Source organism: Ctenocephalides felis, unplaced genomic scaffold, assembly GCF_003426905.1.
Source record: "Ctenocephalides felis isolate EL2017-DRISC unplaced genomic scaffold, ASM342690v1 CF-g0.4_SCAFFOLD_00845, whole genome shotgun sequence".
In the NCBI taxonomy this organism is placed as follows: Eukaryota; Metazoa; Arthropoda; class Insecta; order Siphonaptera; family Pulicidae; genus Ctenocephalides; species Ctenocephalides felis.
The window spans coordinates 59,410,005-59,433,103 of NW_020536999.1; the positions used below are offsets into that span (position 1 = coordinate 59,410,005).

Below are 23,099 nucleotides of genomic sequence, written 5' to 3' on the forward strand. Positions count from 1 at the left end.
TGTGTGTTGTGTTTATATAGCGAAGGAAATGCATCGCAGACTGGTCTTTTGTCTAGGTATGTCGGACTCAATACCGCCTATTCTTCTATTTAAAACTAAAATTAGTATTCTATGTTTTTGGAACTGTGAGTACATTTTTTTCGGTATCGACTCAGCTGCCCAAAAAAATCGATAATCGAATCAAACATTGCCCGGAAAACCTCAAACAATTTTTTTTTACACAGCCTTCGATATTGAGTTATCTGCATTATCAACCAAAAAAAAAACGATGATAAATTCCACTTCCAGAAGGCAGAAAACTAACCAGACGGACGATAAAGTTATCCTTCTTATCAGTAAGTATTCACCGAAATTCCCTAAATCAATAAAAGGTGTTACTTGTACTCACAGTGCGAAGAAGTCCGATCCTCGTCCCTGCCGGTGATGTATCGGTCGGGCTGATCTCTCAGCTTATCCGATTTGACGTAGAAAGCTGCCCTGGATTCTGCTAGCAATTCCACCGCTGATTTCCTTTTGCTGCTGCTGCTGAAGCGTTGCTGATGTTGCTCCACCGCCGCCGCTGCAGCAGTCACAGTAGACATGGTCCGTGCGCACTAGGACAAATAGAAACAAATTATTAATATAAAAATTAGAGTCAAATTTGAACAGTTATCAGAAAACTACTCCTACTTTGTGTCTCCTACTCATTTAAAAAATATTTTTATTAATAATATATTTTTGAATCATTCAAATCGGATGCATCGTTCTCTCAAAAATTGAATTTTCATTTTTGGCACTTTTTGCCCCGTATCTTCGGAACGGCTGAACCTGCCTTTGCCAAAAACTAATCAGCACGTCTCATTATCAATAGAAATGGAATATTTTTTGAATCATTCAAATTGGTTGATCCGTGTTTTCGATCCATCGTCGGAGAATTGTATCCGCAGATACAGAGACACACACATACATTTTCGTGTGCCCGCGATTTGGTGCTCTACGGCAGTGATTCCCAAAGTGGGCGCCAGCGCCCCCTTGGGGGTGCTGCGGCGATTCTGGGGGGCGGTGATGGGCTGTGGTGTATTTAGGGGGCGATGCTTAGTTTTAAGGGGCGTTTAAAGCACAAAACTAAAAAAAATATAATATTAATATTATATATAAATAAATGATTAAAATTAACACTGAATTATATAAAGATAATATTTTAGTTGAAGTTATTCAAACATATCTGCATAAGTGTATTAGTAAGTAAATCAGTTTTAAAACTATGCACCGCCAATTCTTGTTTCGCAAAAGGTTTAATGAAAAAAATGGTTTATATGTTTCTTTGTATGTCGAAAATTCGTGTAACTTTTCAAAGCGTGTAACTTTACCAAATTTTGTAAGAGATTTTTTGTAAGAGAGTCTGTAAGATTGGCGGATATATGATCACTATTTGTCGTGCTATTAATTATATTTCTTTGATATCTACTCCGTAACTGTCCACTCGAATGCCGCGTTTTGTAAAATAGATTTATCGGGGCCTAGTATAATTCTTTTGTTACCTAAAATTTTAAAAAGCCTATCAACATATCTACTTCGCGCGGAATATTTAAGTGTGAATCCAAAAGTTTTAATCTATTAGGAAGATTTAATTCAGCAATTTGGATTTGCTGCGCGGGTAGTAGATATTTTCGTAAGCACAAAGGCATTTATATTTTTTTATTTTTTGCAAATGTACCATCTTCATTAAATATTTCTAAATTTGTAAAATTATTCGATTTCGTTGAAATTCCAACAACACCGTGAAGCTTAAGGCTCCTGGATTGAGATTTAACGCGTAATTTTTGGAATAGCAATTTTGATTTGTATTATTTCCCGAATCTAAATCCACTATTGCTTGAATTTTAACGCGACTCCTTTTATTACTTTTTGCGAATAAATTTACCTTAGGTACGAGCGCACCCACCGTCATTCCTTTTCCCGCACATTAAAATTATAATCGAAATACATCGATTGGCTTCTAAATTTTTAAAATCGGTTTATGCACTTTTAAGCAAACATTGTTGAAAGTTCTAATTTTGACAAACGCCATAAAAACAATACTAATTTTTGCAAACTTTGACGAATGTTCAAAATTTAACGACTTGTCGTAGAACCGTAATATTTTAGTATGATCTATAGAACTGTGGTATCTACCCTCAAAAAAAAAACATAAAAATTGTCTAAGAAATTACTACTACTTATTAATTACCACTACTTATATTAATGAAAACACTTTATTACAAGAAAACGGCTCGGCCGATCATTACCAAAAACTAATTAGGTCGATTCCCAACCAATCTTTCGAACGGTTTTTGAATTTTCAAAATAGATTCCGAATTGCGGGCTAAAACGTGGACGAAAAATGTTTCATTTTTCTGTTATTTATAAAAAAGCGGCTTGGCCGATCATCGCACAAAACTGACAAACAACAGTCCTCATCGAGATACATCGAATGGCTTTTAGATTTTTGAAATCGGTCCAGTCGTTTTTGAGAAAACGTCAATTTACGGCAAAAAATCTATTCAAGCACACACACACATACTTTTTCCAAATGTTGGTCTCATTCCATTCAGAATGGCTTGAAACGTCGAGAAAACATAAAATTAGCGAGTCGGATTTTTTGATGAAAACAAACTTCTCCTTCGGAAAGGGGGCGGTAGGTGAAATAAGTTTGGGAATCACTGCTCTACGGGATGACGTGGAAGAGAAATTGGGACGCAGAATTACCCCAGGTAATGTTGTTGAAGTAATGCTGACAAGTGATGCTGCTTGGAACGCCATAGACAGATTTGCGAGAGACTTTTTAATGGACCTGCGTTCTATAGAGAGAGAAAGGGCGAATGGGACTTCGCCCATTTAAAAGATAAGTATAATGTTTATGAATTTATAACATTGATTTAACAAGTAAAGAATTTATATCATTCTAGATCCTCCCCCCACGAAGTAATGCCTAACGGCGGTTTCCGTGGGGACCAGAGGCAAGGGCAAAGCGGAGGTTTTAGTCGGTATTATACCAAGGCGGTATCGAGTCCGGCATACCCAGACAGAAGACCGGTCTGGGATGCATAAAAGCATTTCCTTCGCTATACAAAAAAAAAAAAAAACATACATTCTCTCTAAGGTATGCCAAAATGTTCAGAAACCTTTGAAAGATAAAGATATATAAAAATCTTCATTTTCGATTTTTTTTGCGATTACTATGACTTCAGAAATAGAAGTTAAAAAAGTTCAATATTTTCAAAATTTCAAAATTCTCAAAGCTCTAATTTTCCAAAGTTCAAAAAAATTAAAGCTTTTTTTAAAAAAATAATTTTCGGTATGGGAAGTTCTAGCTATTTGCCTTAAGACACGATGTCAGGCACCGCTTGTTTATTTTAAAAAAAATTCTAAACTTTTTAACTTGGCTTCAACTTTCAAACATTTATTTCAAATATAAATAACTATTTAAATATAAATTTGTCAGTTCTGTCTACTTATAAACAAACTATCTAAAACTTAGAAACAAAGAATTCTGTGCACCTTACAATTAGTTAATGTTTTTAAATGATTTTTCAGAATTCTATGAAACTGCAATACGATTTACTTAATTATTTTCTCACTAAATCTGTACCCAAGTAGTTTGTCCACTTCATAGTTTGTAAAATTGTATTTTATTGTTTTATTAAGATAATTTTAAACAATATTTTGTTATTTATTAATTAATTACTGTTCTTTTTACAAATATAAATCGATACACTTTTTAGGTTTGCAGATAAATTGAAGTCTTGATTTAAGACTTTATATTAAAAAACACAACTTTGTATATTATATTTTTAATTATAGATTTTTATTTCAAATTTGACCGAAGTGCTGCGATTAGCTAAATAAACTATGAACAAATGTTACTGGTTATTATTAAATTATGAATATAAGTTTCACAAGAGCCTGAAATAATATTTATATAATTTATTGCGTCTTGCTTATGCAGAAATATATAAATATCCGTTATATTAATATGAATCACATACTTGGCAAATTAGAGGAAATGGTATTGCAAACAATGGCATGTATTGCTTTAATTGGTTTTAATGGAGAAATATCTAAATCTGGTTATAAATTCCAACATATAACAAGATGTCTTCATTGAATTGACTAAAAAAAATATTATGCTGTAGAAAAGGCTCCCCCGTGGCTTAGTAGTTAGAGCTGTGGACTTTAGTAACACTGGTATTAATTTGAAAATATAGAAGGCAATATGTTTCAAGTGAAGAGGCATTGGCCCTTAATCAGCATGTTGCTTCCATGAAAGAATTTCATCAATATTACAAAAATGTTAATAATAATTTCATCATGAAGAGATCGGACAACTGTTTGGGTTGCCAAACCACTTAGTTCCAAAGGTTTGGCAATACTAGAGGCGCTCAAGTAGGTTCCAAATTGGCTGATTCAGCAGGACTCTAATATGTTCACGTTGACAGAAGAAATTGAAAGATTTGCATAGAAGTACAAAACTTGAGTATAATCCGAACCCAGCTTGCAAAAGACTTTACGTTTGCTTTCTTCAAACATCCTCAGAAGTCTCAACAAAAATCCTTTAGATTTAGCAAATTAACATGTAATGTACACTAATTTTACTTTTCTGTAGTCACCTATTTTCAAACTTAAAATGACTACCACTGTGCAGAATTTTAAAATCTTATATCACATATTTGTCACAAAACTTTCTGAATGCCATTCAAGGCAGATTTTAATTTTTACGGATAAATAAGTTCAGATTGGTGTTAAATATATGTATATATCTTCTATATATATAAAAATAAGTCGAGTTTTTCTTCCTGACGAAATAACTCCAGAACGCACGAACCGATTTCGACAATTTTGCATTCGTTGGAAAGGTCTCGGGCTCCGCATGGCATCGTGCCTTAATGCAAGCTGCTGGAACTTCACGCACCGTAATTAAAAATTCGAGTAATGACATTAGTGAGAATTATCAGAATTATGCTTGGTTAAGTCAACGAGCAATTCTTGCCGCAAAGAATAATGACGTACACGCCCTGAATTTCACCATTCAATCAAAAATTGCTGGCGATTTGGTGACATACCAATGATTCTGATTGGTGTTCCGTTTGACTTCAAACGATTGCAATATCCTGTTCACCTTGCGTTCGCAATAACATGTCGCAAGGCCAATCGCTTAGTGTTTGCGGGATAAATTTCAAATAGATTATTTAAAAAATCATTGTTTTTCACATGGGCAGTTATACGTTGCCTGTTCACAAGTTGGAAAACCATCCGCTTTGTTTGTGTTAATGTCAGACCAAAAAAAAATGTGGTTTGCCAAAGATCACTTCCATGAAACGGATAATTTGCGGATTTACTTTCATTTACTTAGAGAAGTTCAACTAAAAAACACTTCATTTTTGTAATCAAAATAAATTCGTTACTGTTGTATAATAAAATCAAATTTTTCCTTTTAAAATATAAAACAAACAAAAAATTTCTTCATCTTTCGCACGAAACCATCTGGTGGCGAAACGGAGTTCGTCGGGTTTGCTAGTATATATATGTAAATGCTACAAAATCTAGATAAATAAATAATTTTGTGATAATTGAAATGTAAGTATGTAATGTATTACTTGTGTAACCTGATTTATTTTTTCCTGAACAAAATATACCATAGCGTGCTTGGAAATCATTCATTGCAACTAAGAACAATAAATATGAATTATTAATAATTGCCAGTATATAAAAGAAGGTTTATGGTAATGAAAGATATGATGTTATGATGATATTCCAGATGTTGCTAACTAAAAGACGAAACTGCTCAATAGCTATCAAATTCATATACGTATATATAACACTATATTTCTGGTAATTTTAAAGATCAAATTAAACATCACAAAAATTTAAAGATGTCAAAATAAATTATTTAAACCATTTTTGAATGCTCCAAATTAATTCCGAAAGTATGCTTGTCCTTTGTAATTATCATTGTTTAATAAAAAAAAAAACTAAAGGTCTGGTGGTTAATCAACTTGAGTAATAATGTTTCAAAATGATATTACTTATTTTATATTCCTTTTCCTTTTTAGAAATAAGTATAATAAAATAACTTTTTGTAGACGTTATTCTAATTAAGAAGTACACTATTATATCAATATTAAAAAATGTTATAAAAATATTGCTGATAGTTTCATGCTTTTATGTTTATGCTATGTTCTTTTATGCCGTAACAAAATATGTAGTTAAATTTGTCTTCGGAATTTTACTCTGCACCCTTGTGCATTTTTCGATTATGAAATCGAGAAATTCAAGAATAAGCAATCAAGAAGCTCTGGAATAAGAATATGTCCTAAAAAACACAACAGTGCTTTATTTTTGTATACTAGTATATCATTAACTTTTTATTAATTGTATAAACATTTTTTATATTACTTTTTATTCTCCAGCAATAATCTTAAATGAAAAATCTGGAAATGGCTCATAGTTTTAAATCATGAAAAGCATATAATGTATTTTTAGGGCAAAAGGAAATAAGTTATTCTAGACTACACCTTAACATTATTTGCAAAACATACAAAATAAATGATGTAGACGGTAATATAATATAGTAATCTGAAAATAGATCTATCAAGTTTGTTTGATCTTACATGTGACAGAAATAAAACTTATTCGAGTCTACCTCCACGCCATTTGCGAATCATATTAAATAAATCTAGTAGGCGACAAACCCTAAAGGCACCCAGAATCACCCCATAAACAGATTTATTTTTTTTACTACTCTCTTCTCGTACGGTAAGACAAGATTGTATGATTTATTAACGTTTTTTGTGTCTTTTGAACAAACTAAAAGTTAATCTAGTTTTCGTCTTAACACTATTTACGAATCTTATAAAACAACAGCGTAAAGATATTCAAATAAAGTTTTTTTTATATTCTTAAGAGAGTAAATTTTTCACATTCAATTGGAGTTTTTCTCTCTTATATTATAATAAAGAAAGGGGGTAGTAAACCAAGAAATCTTATAGCTTTGAACAAAATGCAACTTATTTATATCTTATCTCGAATTAATATAATTGATATTGTTTACAAGATGTATAATGGCATTTTTTAAACTAAAATGCAATTTCAATTATATAATAAGGAAGACTGAGTACAGTAGTGACAATCATCGTAACAGCTAAACTATGCTGATTTTGAGATAGGGTCATGTTTGTTCAAACAAGTTTCCATTTTTGCATTGAGTCAACGCCCTACATTAATACATCTGTAAAACACATTGCTTTCAAAGAGTCAAAATTAAGTTTTTTGTTCGATTTATTTTAATAATAACAGTTACTTGTATACAAATAGATCAATTTGTTTGTTTTGCTGTAAGTTTGCTGTAAGCATTAGTAGTTAATTGCCAGATAGTTTGTTTTGTTTTATGTGACATGTATTTAGTGATAGAACAAAATCTAACTTTACTAAGACAAAATACGAAAGATTAAGAGAAAAAAAATTCAATACAAAAAAATACTAGATGTAAGTGGAATTCTGTCTTAAGGCAATTAAGGCATCGTGCCTTAAGGCAAATTGCTGGAACTTCCGGTACCAAAAATTATTATTTTTTTAAAAACGATTAACATTTTTGAAAAAAAAAATACTTTGAAAAAATAAGATTTTTGAGAAACTATAAATTGGACAAAAACTTAATTTTTTTTGAAAAAATTTTTTTTTTAAAAAAAATTTTTTTTTTATTTTTTTTTTGTTTTTTTTTTAAAAAAAAAAATTTCTTTATTTTGACATATTGTGGAAGATCTGAACTTTTTTTCAAAGCAATCGTACTGCTTTAACTGCATAGGGACAAAATATAAAGCGCGTAAGCGCCGCGTCGCTGTCTAACGCATAAGCATTAGTACGGAACCCATAGGAATGTTAACAAAATGTATACTTATTGTTAAAATCTCTATAAAATATCTAATAATTTGATGTGCATATGTCTAATGATCATTTTTGACCGCCAAATGGCTCATTTTTTTACTTTTTTCTCCATATCTCCGAAGTTGTTGGACCTTCCTTTCATTTCAACAGTTCTTCATTTAGTCAATACAAATAAAATGTTTTTTGAATTATTAAAATCGGACGCTCCGTTCTCTTAAAAACTGAGTTACCGTTTTCGGAACTTTTTGCCCCGTATCTTCGGAACGGCTTGACCTGCCTTTGCCAAAAACTAATCAGCACGTCTCCTTATCAATACGGATCGAATGTTTTTTGAATTATTCAAATCGGTTGATCCGTGTTCCCGTAATCGTCGACGAAAATTTGTATCCGCACATACATACACACACATACATACATACATACACACACACACACACATACACACACACACACTCACACACACATACATCCATTTTTTCTAAGGTATGCCAAAATGTTCAGAAACCTCTGAAACGTAAAGATATATAAAATTTTTCATTTTCGATTTTTTTGCGATTACTATAACTTGCCCTACGGGAAGTTAATAATAATTTCTTGCTAACTTTGTTTGAAAAAATATACTTTGTTATATATTGTTATATTATATTCATAAGCTTTGTTTGAATTTTAAAGTTTAAATTCAGACAACCTCTGGTTGTGGACGGTTGTGACACTCGCCATTTTTTTGTATTATTTGATTTTATGACTCATTAATTTGATTATACCATTGTTTATGTAGTTTTTTTTAAATACTATACCCTAATATCAATCGAAATAAAGTTTCTGTCATTATAATAAATTAAAAATATACCTGATAAAAATTACTTTTATAAGAAAAATTACAATGCCCTTTATTTGATAAATAATCAAAGATTCGAAATTTATTAATATTGTTAGAATATCAAACATAAAAAATTAATATAATATATCCAATTATATTATATCTATATTTCATTGTACCCATTTGCTAAGTTTCTGCTTTGGTTTCGTCTCTGATGTATCATACGCTTTTTTATTTTGTCTCTTATATTATTATTCCAGTTCATCTAAACTTATATTAGTAAATCGATTAGAAACATAAAATTATCTTACAGTAATATGTAATAAGATGAAATAGTAAGCTTACCCGAGAATGGAACTAATTATATTCTTTGCGCCATATTTAAAAAAAAAAATCTGTACATCTAAAGTGGTGGCGTTAAACCACGTGGACAAATCAAATTTATTTTTCCAGTCAAAAATACTGTTAAATTACATAAGCAGAAATATATTCAAAATAATGTGAAATTTATCTATTTATTATTTAAATTCTTACCAGGTCCCTGAATCCGCCCCTGCCCTCAACATGATTTGCGAATGCTACAAAATGAAAAAAGTAAAAGTATTCAAAACCAAGTAATTTTATCATTACTATATAGGAGTAAGTAGTAAGATAAGCTTATCCGAGAACTATTTAATTAATATCTCTAATATTATTATCTTGTTTCTTAACATAATAAAATTCTAGTTATCACTTTAACATTATTTGCAACTTGCCAATAGTCCTTAAACCTTAACCCCAACTCTGTGAAAAAAAATCCGCTACAAGGAGTATCCTCTAGAAGCGAACGCAAGTATAAGCCGAAATAGCTCAGTTGGGAGAGCGTTAGACTGAAGATCTAAAGGTCCCTGGTTCGATCCCTAGTTTCGGCATAATATTTTACTTTTTTTTTAAACTATTATTTCCCTTAAAACAATTTTGAAAAATTTAATTAATCTAATAATAGTCCAACTTATTCTATTACATATTAAATTATATAAAAATAGATGCAATATTTTTTTCTTCAGTTCACATTTTTTCAGAGTTCTTACAATCATCGTCGTAGATTCACAATAATTTGAGTAGAATTGCTATCATTGGAGTAGATTTACTATCATTGAAATAGATTTTCACTAATTGTGGTAGATTTATTCTACTGCTAATTCACAATTATTGTTGTAGATTTACTCATTGAAATAAACTATCATTCCTTGTAATAGATTTACAGTCATAGATGGTTGTAGTTTTGCACTTATTTAAATTCGAACGTAGAAATAGACTCACTGTAGTAAATTTACACTCATCGTGGTACATTTTAACTCATTTATTAGATTTACACTAATTTTATTAGATTTACACTCATTGTAGCCATGTAGTTGATTTACAATTATAGTAGTATATTTGCATTCTTTGTCTTACAATCATTTTAGCAGATTCATAATAAATGAACGAAATTTACTATCGTTGAAATAAATTTTTACTCATTGTTGTAGATTCACACTAATTTATTACAATTACAATACAAAATATTACAATTATAGTAGTAAATTCATAATAATTGTTGTAGTTTTTTAAAAATTTAATCAGCTCTTCATCTTATCAATGTAAGTAAAATGTTTTTGAATTATTAAAATTGGACGCCACGTTCTCTCAAAAACTGAGTTACCGTTTTTGGCGCTTTTTGCCCCGTATTTCCGAAACGGCTAGACTTGCCTTTGCCAAAAATTAATCAGCATGTCTCCTTATCAATACTAACCCAATGTTTTTTGAATTATTCAAATCAGTTGATCGGTGTTCCCGAAATCGTCGACAAAAATTTGTATCCGCACACCCACACAATCGTACTGATTAGGAGACGTGCTGATTAGTTTTTGGCAAAGGTAGGTCTAGCGGTTCCAAAGATACGGGAAAGCTTTGAAAAAAGTTCAAAATTTCTAAAATATTTCAAAATGAAAAAAAAAACATTTGTTTCCAAAAGTTTTTTTTCAAAAATTTAAAATTTCTCAAAAATGAAATTTTCTCAAAGATTAAAAAAAAAATCTTTAAAAAAAACTTTTGGTACGGAAAGTTCCAGCAATATGCCTTAAGGTATGATGCCATACACCACTAGTTAATTTTTTTGCGATTACTATAACTTAGAGGGCGTTAATTAACCACGTGAGGTTTTTAGGGGAAGGGGAGGTTTGAGAAAAAATCACGAAATATCACGTGGGGGAGGGAGAGATATAGTAAGATATCACGTGTATTTATTTTTTAACTGATTTTTTCTTTAAAATTCAAATATTTAAAAATAACATTCAAAAAATGTATAGTTTTATCACGTAACTAAAAATACACGTGATGTTTGGTGGGAGTATACCGTTGTAGTATATTTACACCCATTACATTTACCTTTTGCGCCAAAAACGAGTTTCGGAAATTAAATTTATAATATAATATTTATATTTTTTATATAAAATCTAGAATTATTTATATAAAATATGGAATACTTAATACCACAAAAGAGACACAAAAAGCATTTATTCACATTAATTTTGCAATGTGATATCAGTAGAAACAATTAACCGATTAATAACTCTGCAAATTAGTAAATAACAGCTCCGTTCATTGCTTAATCTACTTATTCAATTTTTTCTTTTTTTGAAGTTACCGTGGAATCGAAAAAGAAATTATCTAGTGTTCAATCCCATAAGCTCAACCTGCGAAAGATTAAATTAATTATTGGGCATTATTGACGAAAAATTGCGAGTTGAAACAAATCTTGTTCAAAAATAAAAATAAATTATAATCGGGAAAATAAAAAATGGGGAGTCAGTGCTTAAAAAATGGCATGTTTATTCCGAGAAATTTAATTGTAACTTTTGGTTTTATTGCAAATGTTTCGCTTCTGATGAATTTTGAATGTTGAAGACATGCGTGGTTAGGTTCATGGAAATGGAACACATATAAAAAATGGAAGCAAAATTTACTTTGGAACAGAAATCATACTCTAAATTTAATAATTATTAACTATGCAGAAATAATACATATAAAATATAATAGGTTTATTTTTTCAACATAGTTCAAGAAATGTGTAATTTCTTTGCATTTTTTACTGATTTTTGGACAATACTTTTAAAATACGTTAAAATTTAAAATTAACAACAAACTCTGATACTCTCGGGAAAGCAAGGATATATACAATTAGGCTCTTACGATATCAATAAGGAGAAGTTTACGACGCAATTTTGGATATTGTAAGTGATGAAAAATTAAATTAAATTAAAATTTAAAAAAATTCAATATGAAATACGTGTGTTATGATTGAAAATGAAAAGCTAGTTTTTTTGTCACTCTTGGCATGATTTGCTCAATAGTTATTCTATCTCATAATAAATAAGTAAAATGTTTTAAAACCGAAATATTTAATATTGCACATACGTAAAAATTAATTAAAATTTTTAAAATATTTGATTATAATCAACCCGCGAATCGCCTCGATTTTATAAATAAATTTAATATCAATATATTTTATACGCTTTTAGATTATATCTAATTTTTTCTGTACTAAATCCAGAATAATTAAAAATTAATTTTTTTAAAATCTGTAAATATTTATATAATTTTAATGATAAACTGTTAAAACAGTTAATATTAATAGAGGGGGGGGGGGAGGCGCTAGAAAAAAAGTTGCATGCGGGCGCTAAGGACCCCAGGACCGACCCTGTGTATACATATTGTGGTAGATTTACATTAATTCGACATAGATTCACACTCATTATCGTAGTTTTACACTCATTGTAGTAGATTTATAAACATTGTAGTAAAGAGTATACTCGTACACACATTGCACGATTTGGAAAATGAATAGAATATCTGTCAATCTCTATTTGATAACTTATGAAGCTTGAAAGTGAGAATTTTATACCAAATTTTGTTTAGGGTCTGCAATAAAATTATACAGAAGATGCAATTATTTGTGGTTGAAGCAATTTATATAAAAAAGAGTACTAAACTTTATAAATTGTTTCCAAATCCTGTTATTTAGCAAGAGAGTTAGTCACTGACATCTCAACAAATGCGTTATAATTTTCTACTTGAGAAACGACTCATAAATAATTTATTTTTTCATGCACAATAATCAGATCGTGTAATCGTATAAGTTACGTGAAGAAATTGCACGGATTCAATTATTAAAATGAAACATCATTAAGAAAATTTGATTGAGAAACTTGTGAAGATTTTTAAAAACTGGAGCAGAAAAATAGAAAATCTCCAAGCACAATGGTATGCATCTACATATATATAAACTATTTTATAAAACAAATTTTGTATGTTATGAACATACCAGTTTATATATAATAAATATAAATGTATATCGATATAGCAGAAAGAAATATTCGATAATCGAATGTCTGCAAAATTTGAAATGCTTATTGAATTATTGAATACATTTTGTAAATATTTAATATAATAATTATATTATTCATTAATTAGTTTATAAAATTGGTCATATATTCTTATAAATTTTTATCCTAAATCCATGATGATATGTATACAAGTAAAAGTGTATGTCTAAAAAATATCGAGAAAATCTTCTCAAAAATGAGCCGAAATTGTTCGATATTTAATCTTTCTAAATATTGGAGACACAACAATTTCGATTCGCATATATTTATTTAGATATTTAAAATAATGTTCATTATATATATAATAATTTAAATAATCAAAATAAAACATGCAGTTTGAGTTGCCTTGGAAGAATTTGATATTCATAAGTAATAACATTTTATAAGAATTTGATTTTCAACATGAATAATTTATTATCAAAATTCAAGCATAAAATATTTTATACATGCATATTATTTAAGTTTACTTGATAAACAAACTAGTGAGCAAATTTCTGGAACTTCCTGTACCATAATTAAACATACAACAACATTAAACATTGGAGGAATGAAAATAATCAATAATCAATTAAATATATTCAATATTCAAAAAAAAATGACAAAGTCTCCGATCTAGCAATCTAGTGATTTAGTGTGTGTGTGTGTGTGTGTGTTTTGTATGGATATAATTTCGTCCACTATTTTGGGCGCAATAGGGTCAACCGATTTGAGATATTCGAAAAACATTCGATTCCTACTGTTGGAAAGACGTGCTGATTAGTTTTTGGCTAAAGCAGGTCCAGCCGTTTCGGAGATAAAGAGCTAAGTGTGCAGAAAATAGAAATTGGGTTTTTTAGAGAATGGAGCATCCGATTTGAATGACTCAAAAAGCATTCAATTCGTAATGATAAGGATAAGTGGTGATTAGTTTTTGGCAAAAGCAGGTCCAGCCGTTTTGGAGATAAAGAGCTTGAAGTAAGAACAAAGCAACCGATTTGAATGATTCAAAAAATCTATTGCATGTATTTTCAAAACGATTGTTTTTGGAAAAAGCAAAAAAAATATTCCCAATTTCTATTTCATTTCCAAAAACAATTTTCTTTTGATTATCGAAAATAATTCGGAGTTAATTTAATTAATTCTAGCTGAAATTCTAAAGCTCACCTATATACTTAAAATATAACTTAAAATAATATATTTCAATACATTTAATATTTTTCGAATATTTCATTACGGTACGGGAAGTTTCAGCAATTTGCCTTAACGCACGATGCCATCCACCACTAGTTTCATTTCTGTTCCAACATCCAACAAAGAGTTAAGAGTTAATAACATTCACGTTTGTTAAATTGGCATTCGAGACATCATCAATAAAAAGTTATATGTGATAAATTATAGAAAATTTCTACTATTTGACGATGATTTTTAATTGGCTATAACTCATGGAATATAATAGAAAGCAGTAATATGAATAAACTAACTTTAATATTATAAATACGAAAGTTAATTTGATAAGTTAATAAATCCATTTAATTTGTTTTGTATCGGTAATAATTCACTTAAATCTGAATGTAATCATAATGAAAATTTAGTAAATTGCACGCCCGATAAAAATATCTTAAAAACAAAATTTTTCGCATGTCATTAAAAAGGAATCAGTGCTATTTTCAAATATATTTATAAAGTAATTTCATAATTTTAATTATTAAGAAATGGCTCGACCAAATGTCGCGCAAAACCAATCAATGCAAGTCCTTATAAGGTTTCATCAAATTGTTCTTAAATTTTTGAAATTGGTGCAGCCGTTCTTGAAGAAACGTCGACAAAATGTCCAATCTCTCACACACAGACATTCATACTATTTCAAATTTTCATGTCAAACGGTTCAGAATGATTAGAAACCTTGAGGAAACCTTGAGGAAAATGAGCAAATCAGATCTGGCAAAAACATAGTCTTCTTCGGGAAGTTAACAATCGTTCAAGGATAAATTAGATATTGAGAATCTTTAAACAAAGACTAAGAGTAACATATGTGAAAAAGTACAGAATCAAAATGAGAATATACTTATTAGTTAAAAGAATATAAAATTAATTATTTAGGAAAAAAAATAAATAAACCGATTCTCACAGAAAACTATAATTACTAAATCAGAGATTATTTGTAATAAATTCAGCACAATTTTAAACTTACCAAATTATGACGAATTTCAAATTTTAATTTGTTAACTATTTTTATTTTTCACGGCACTGAAAATTTCACCAAGTTTCCGAATGAAGAATATCATACACTTATAGCATAAGTTTTTAAATATTTTTTAAATATTTAAGTATCTTAAAACAGAAAATGACATCCACTGTCAATGTTACATCAAATTTTTTGAGAACATGTACAAAAAACGATCAGAAACTCAATACAAATTTTAAATAAAATCAATAGTCGCAGTGCATCCTAGACTTATCTATGTTAGTTTAGGTTTAGAATTGGAAACCTAAAAAAGATAAGCCATTTGCATGTTCCAATAGTGATATAGATATTTTTTAACTTCCCGTAGGGTAAGTTATAGTAATCGCACAAAAATCGAAAATTAAAATTTTTATATATCTTAACGTTTCAGAGGTTTCTGAATATTTTGGCATACCTTAGAAAAAATGGATGTATGTGTGTGTGTGTGTGCGTGTGTGTATGTATGTTCGGATACAAATTTTCGTCGACGATTTCGGGAACACGAATACAGCGATTTGAATAATTCAAAAAACATTCGATTCGTATTGATAAGGAGACGTGCTGATTAGTTTTTGGCAAAGGTAGGTCTAGTCGTTCCGAAGATATGGGGCAAAAAGTGCCAAAAACGGTAGCTCAGTTTTTAAAAGAACGGAGCGTTCGATTTGAATAATTCAAATAACATTTTACTTGTATTAACAAGATGAAGAACTGATCAAATTTTCATAAAGGCAGTTCTATCGGTTTCGGAGATCTAGTAAAAAAAAAAATGCCATCTGGCGGTCAAAACTGATCATTAGACATATGCACATCAAATTATCAGATATTTTATAGAGATTTTAACAATAAGTATAAATTTTGTTTACATACTATGGGTTCCGTACCAATGCTTATCCGTTAGACGGCGGCGCGGCGCTTACGCGCATCGATATTTCGTCTCTGCAGTTAAAGCAGTACGATTGCTCTGAAAAAAAGTTCAGAATCTCCAAAATATTTCAAAATACACTTTTCTTCAAAAAGTCTTTTTTTCAAAAAAAGTAAATTTTTGTCAAAAATTTATAGTTTTCAAAAATCTGATTTTCAGAGTGCGCTAGTTTATATTTCAACAGCAATCAATATTAAATTTAAACCAATGGTTATCCATTCCCTTTCTGTTGAGATCATATTTTAGATATAGGTATTTCAAAGTTCAGACAGTAAGCAGAAATTGCAGAAATGCCCCAAAAGGCTATACTCAATTGAAATCGTACTTAATATCTACAGTCAAATGAAATTTTGATATCACTACTGTTTGCTATCAAGCTGGTCAATGTGGATATCGATATTGAAGCTAGGACTAGTGGTTATTAATCCACGTTGTTAAAAATATAGATCATAAATATGTTTCCACTGTAATATCATCAAAAACCTCAATGTATAAAAATGTATGAAAATCTAGAATAGGAAAACTATTGTGTAACCTACAAATTATAACATTTCATATTTTTTAAGTTACTGAAGTAAAATTCCAAATCAAACTTTTGATATTTCATATTTATAAGTTTCTGAACTGAATTTTCAAGTTCAATTATTTATAAGGTTCTAAAAAGAGTCTAAACTCTAAATTTTAATGGTAAGGTTCAATTTCAGGAGGTTCAGGTGGTATTTAGCTTTAAGGAAAAATCGACTCAATAATAATTGAGATTTAGCTTTTTTTAATTTATTACCTTCCAGTAGGGTAAGTTATTGTAATAGTCCAAAAATCGAAATTGATATTTTTTGCATATCTTCACGTTTCGAAAGTTTCTGAACATTTTGGCATTAATTAGAAAAAATGAATGTGTTTATATGTGTGTAGTAGAGACGGGCTTATCATATCCGAAGCCGGATCGACTCGGATTTGATTCCGCTTCAGGGAGGAGTTATATATCCGCTTAACAACTCCACGACTCCAACAACTTTGAAACCAAAATACTCGACATAAATGTGTTCTATAATGCGTTGTTTATGTATCTAAGGATTTTAAATTCCATTAATTATTTGAAATGAAAATTCATGAATAAATATCAATAAAGCAATTTCTCTAAAAAATTCACAAATAAATGACCGATAAATGTAAAATTTTTCGTTCTACCAGATGATCGACTCAATGACTCGTAATTTTAGCAGTGTTGACCAAAGTAAAAACGCAAAACTTAAGAATCAAATTCAATTTAAATATTTTCTTTTGATGAGATAATAATTGATTTTTTAATAAATTTTATATAAAAATAATGTATTAAACTTTGTAGTAAGAGCAAAACATTTATTAAAAAATATTTTCACCAAATAATAATTCTTCTGCTTTCTAAATTTTTCTTCTGCTATTTTGAGAATTAATATTATATCGGGTAGTTGGACTAGCATATTATTATATTTACACAATTATATAATCGTGTAACAGTAATAATACAATACTAAATATTTTTTGCTGCTTAAATACTATTGATATCACTGATAAATTTTGCACTCTAAAGTATTGTTATTTTATGCTATGGAAAAACCAGATTAAATGTATTTCGTTTCGTGTATTTTTCGGTATGTATATTCCTGATTGCCGTCATTCAAAGCCAAAGATTGTCGTAGTTAGAAATATGATCCTTTACTATTCAATAAATTATAAATTTGAGCTATTCACACTTGAACACAAATTCATTGTCCTGTATCTTTAAAGTAATATTTTGTATTTTGTGGAATAACAATGGCATTATTTTAATTCGTTTATCTAAAAAGTGGGACGAGAAAACGACCGCTTCCTTCCCAAAAAATGTCAGCACGTGTTAACAGATTTAATACCAGTTTAGGAAAGTCGGATATGACAAAATCTCCGACACAACTCCGCTCGAATTCACTCCGAGGAAGGAGTTGTATTGGAGTGATAGCTCCGGAGTGAATTACGCATCTCTAAGTGTATGTATGTATGGGTACAATTTTTTGTCCACGTTTTCAGGCGCTCCGATCAACCGATTTCAATGGTTCAACAAACATTCGATTCCTTTTGATAGTGAGATGTGCTGATTAGTTATTGGCAAAAGCCTGTCCAGCCGTTTTGAAGTTACGGAGCAAAGAGTGCAGCAAATAGAAAACGAGTTTTTCAGACAACCGATTTAAATGAGCACTTTGTTTTTTTATTTTGCTGTAACTTGAACACTAGTAATTAATTACGAGCAATCAAATTTTGCTTAGATAATTTAGCTCAGTCATCATGGTCTTCAAAAGTGTGCGTTGGGTACGGTTGTGACATGTATTTCTTGTCCTTTTCGAGTGAAGATTAAACATATAAAGAAAAATTCAACATACTAAGACGAAATACTAAAGAGAAAGGATCATCACAAAAAAAAATACATAAATTTCTTATTAACTTTGTTTAAAAAAATATGTTTAAATGATTATGTTGTGTTGTGTTACATATTTCTGACAATAAAAATTTATTATAAACCATTTTGTGTTTATAGCTATTGTTTTATAACCTATTTTTGTATTTACCCGAGGGGCGGTTGTAGCATTCGCCTTTTTTAGATTTTATGACTATTATTTCAGTATTTCCACGTAAGTTCAAATTACAATTTCATTTTCTTCCAGCGAACTGGCAAGTTAACAAAATTATTGGTGATCAAAAAAGTGGCCCAACCGTACCCAGTCTCCCCTAATCATCGAGCTATATCAAGTAAGAATATTTTTTTCTCCATGCTAATATTTGAATTCATATTTTTATTGCGGACTAGCACATATGTCTTCCATAACCATAACACTCAACAGTAACACACAACTAAACAACCTCGCTCCTAATTAACGCAAATTGATATTGATAGCACCCAGTTGTGCAATGATTTTATTGCTTATTTTTAATAAATATAAATAATAATATACGTTGATACATATTAATCATATAGTTAACAACTCAAACACTGAAGGTCGTCGAATTATAAGAATTTCATAATCTCATTTTGCTGCGATTTAGTAATAGATATTTTTATCACATAAGTGTAATAAAGTCTTCAGTGTTTTTTTTAATACATTGTTTTTTAATTTTCCTAATAAGGAGGAGTTTATTTCGCCTAAAATTTTGCTTTTTGTGTTTTTTCGACGTTTCAAGAAATTCTTAATCGTTTGCGCAAAATGAGAAAAGGTATGTGCATTTTGACAAAAACTGCTATACCAATTTCAAAGATTCAAAAGTCATTCAATGTAACTCAGTAAGGACTTGTTAACTTCCCGTAGGGTAAGTTATTGTAATAGGCCAAAAATCGAAATTCTACATTTCTCGACATTTTGAAGGTTTCTGAACATTTTGCATACCTCAGAAAAAATGGATGTGTGTGTATGTATGTATGGGTACAAATTTCCAGTCACGTTTTCAGGCGCAACCGATTTGAATGGTTCAAAAACATTCGATTCCTATTGATAGGGAGATGTGCTGATTAGTTTTTGGCAAAGGCAGGTCCAGCAGTTACGGAGATAAAGAGCAAAAAGTGCAGAAAATAAAAATCGAGTTTTTGAGAGAACGGAGCTTCCGATTTGAATGATCTAAAAAACATTCAATTTGTAATGATTGGGAGAAGTATTTATTAGTTTTTGGCAAACGCAGGCCCAGCCATTTCAAAGATACGGAGCTAAATGTGCAAAAAATGGTAGTTTTTGAGAGAATAAAAGCATCGAATTGAATGATTCAAAAACTTTCTGCTTGTGTTGACAAATATTTGCTTTGGGAAAAAAATTTCATTTCATTTTTTTTTGAATATCGAAAATAATTCAGATTTCAATTTTAATTCTGGCTAAAGTTTTAAAGCTCACTTATATACTTTAAATAAATATTTTTGACTTTGTGATTCACTTTATATATTCTTATAAATATTATACAATGTTACATTATTTAAATAATCTATTTGAAACATTTAATATACCTCGAACGTTTCGTTACTGTACGGGAAGTTCCAGCAATTTGCCTTAAGGCACGATGCCATACACCACTAGTGTTCGCGCCAAATCAAGTAGTCGATATATTGATATAAACAAAAGCAATCAATCCAAAATCATATAAAAAATCAATCAATACAATATTAAAACACATTGAAATTATTGTAAATACGATTATAATTTGTAATTAATATAACATAAATACATAAATTACTATACAAATTATTATTGATAAAGTGTTTACAACAAATTGGTCCTTCAAATTCAATCAATCAAAACATAAAAACAACTAGTTTGGTTTCAAATTTATCAATCTTTATGTGTAACAATTTTTGTGATTGGTAAATTTAATAAATACTATAATAATTAATGCAAAAAAATTACACCTGGGGTTAGTTGAAATAAAACCTTTGGGATAGTTGTAACATAGAAGAATTTAATACAGATTTGAGTAAAGCAAATTGGGTGGAATATATAGTTTGTATGCAGATGTGGGCACGTGTAAAAATGTGGTACAGGAGACACTATATATTTTATTTCGTTTGCTTTATGATAAAATCGTGAATTACAAGAACATTATATATTTTAACATCCCAAAGGAGAAGTTTATGTTTTCATCAAAAATTCGATTCGCTAATTTTATGTTTTCTCAACAATTCAAGCCATTCTGAATCGAATGAGACCAATTTAGAAAAAGTATGTGTGTGTGTGAACAGATTTTTTGCGGCAAATCGACGTTTTCTCGAAAACGGCTGGACTGATTTTAAAAATTTAAAAGTCATTCGACATATCTCGAGAGGACTAGCGTTTATAACAATTTACGCAACGATCAGACAAGTTGTTTCTTTGTTAATATAGCAGAAAAGTGAAAAAAAAATCATTCCACGTTTTAGCCCGCAATTCTGATCGATTTTAAAATTCAAAAACAGTTCGAAAGATATTGGTTGGTAATCGACCTGATTAGTTTTTGTAAGACGATCGGCCGGGCCGTTTGTAATAAAGTGTAAAAAAAAATTTTTAGACGATTTTTTTATTTTTTTTAAGGTAGATAACATAGTCTTATTGATGATACTAAAATATTACGGCCCTACGACAAGTCGTTTAATTTTGAAAATTATTCAAAGTTTCCATGTCAATCGATGTATTTCGATGTGGATTATTAACTTCCCTTCCCGTAGGGTAATGTTATAGTAATCGTCCAAAAATCGGAATTGAAAATTTTTACATTTCTCGACGTTTTGAAGGTTTCTGAACATTTTGGCATACTTCAGAAAAAATGGATGTGTGTGTGTGTGTGTGTGTGTGTTTGTGTGTGTTTTGTATGTCCGCGTTTTTTCGTCCACGTTTTCGGGCGCACGGATCAACCGATTTGAATGGATTAAAAACATTCGATTCCTATTGATAGGGAGATGTGCTGATTAGTTTTTGGCAAAGGCAGGTCTAGCCGTTACGGAGATATGGAGCAAAGAGTGCAAAAAATAGAAAGCGAGTTTTTGAGAACGGATCAACCGATTTGAATGGTTTAAAAAACATTCGATTCCTATTGATAGGGAGATGTGCTGATTAGTTTTTGGCAAAGGTAAGCCCAGAGGTTTCGGAGATACAGAGCTAAATTTAAAAAAAATTGCTGTTTTTGAGAGAACTAAGCGTCCGATTTAAATGATTCAAAGAACTTTCTGCTGCTTTTTCAACAAAATAATTGATTTTGGAAAAAAAAAATTTATTTCTAATTTTTTTTTCAAAAAAATTTTTTTGTAATTTTGATTAAAATTCAAAAAATCACCCAAGCTAAGAACAGTCTAAGCGCCACTCTGGTACAAATGTTTTACCCAAGTGCGTTTAGACTGTTTGTGTACTGGAGCACTTTTCCAATTTTGTGAAAATTATTGAAAAATGTGAAAATGCCGCCAAGCTGAGCACAGTATAAGTGAAAATGTCGCACAGAATTATTTGCAAATGCGTTTAGACTGTGACTATGCGGAGCACTTTTTCAATTTTGTGTAAATTTGGCAACTATTTTTTTTTTTGGAATTTGATTCGAAATGAATGACGATTGTTAATGTTCTGGAGATGATAAATTGATTTATTTATAATTAACTTTCCATAGGGTAAGTAATCGCAAAAAATCGAAAATGAAAATTTTTATATATCTTCACGTTTCAGAGGTTTCTGAATATGTTGGCATACCTTGGAGAAAATTGATGTATGTTGTGTGTGTGCGTGCATGTGTGTGTGTTCGGATACAAATTTTCGTCGACGATTTCGGGAACACGGATGAAGCAATTTGAATAATTCAAAAACATTCTAGCCGTTCCGAAGATATGGGGCAAAAAGGGCTAAAAACGGTAACTCAGTTTTTAAGAGAACGGAGCGTCCGATTTGTATAGTTCAAAAAACATTTTACTTCTGTTTAACAAGATGAAGATTTGATCAAATTTTTCATGAAGATAGGACTAGAGCGTTTCGGAGATCTAGTAAAAAAAACTAAAAAAAATAACATTTGGCGGTCAACAATAATCATTAGACATTAGACATATGCATATCAATTATATCAGATATTTTAACAATAAGTATAAGTTTTGTTTACATTCCTATGGGTTCCGTACTATTGTTTTTTCGTTCCGTTAGACAGCGACGCGGCGCTTACGCGCTTCTATATTTCGTATCTATGCAGTTAAAGCAGTACGATTGCTTTGAAAAAAGTTCAGATCTTCCAAAATATATCAAAATGAAGATAACATTTTTTCCAAAAAAAATTTTTATAAAAAAAATTATTTAAAATTTTTTTAAAAAAATGTTTTTTTTTTCAAAAAAAAGTAATTTTTGTCCGATTTAA

At 29.9% G+C, this 23,099-nt stretch overlaps 1 protein-coding gene and 1 non-coding gene across 2 annotated transcripts in view; one reads left to right on the top strand and one right to left on the bottom strand.

Annotated features, from left to right (window-relative positions):
- The window catches only part of LOC113386652 (GATA zinc finger domain-containing protein 14-like), a 56,835-nt gene that overhangs the window by 31,661 nt on the left and 2,075 nt on the right, over positions 1-23,099 (bottom strand). The window contains exon 2 of the mRNA XM_026624420.1: positions 389-593. Coding sequence (XP_026480205.1) covers positions 389-581 — 193 coding nt within the window. The 5' untranslated portion in view covers positions 582-593. The remainder of the gene's footprint in view (positions 1-388; positions 594-23,099) is intronic.
- Trnaf-gaa lies at positions 9,561-9,633 on the top strand. The gene has a single exon. It is a non-coding gene; the product is annotated as a tRNA-Phe (tRNA).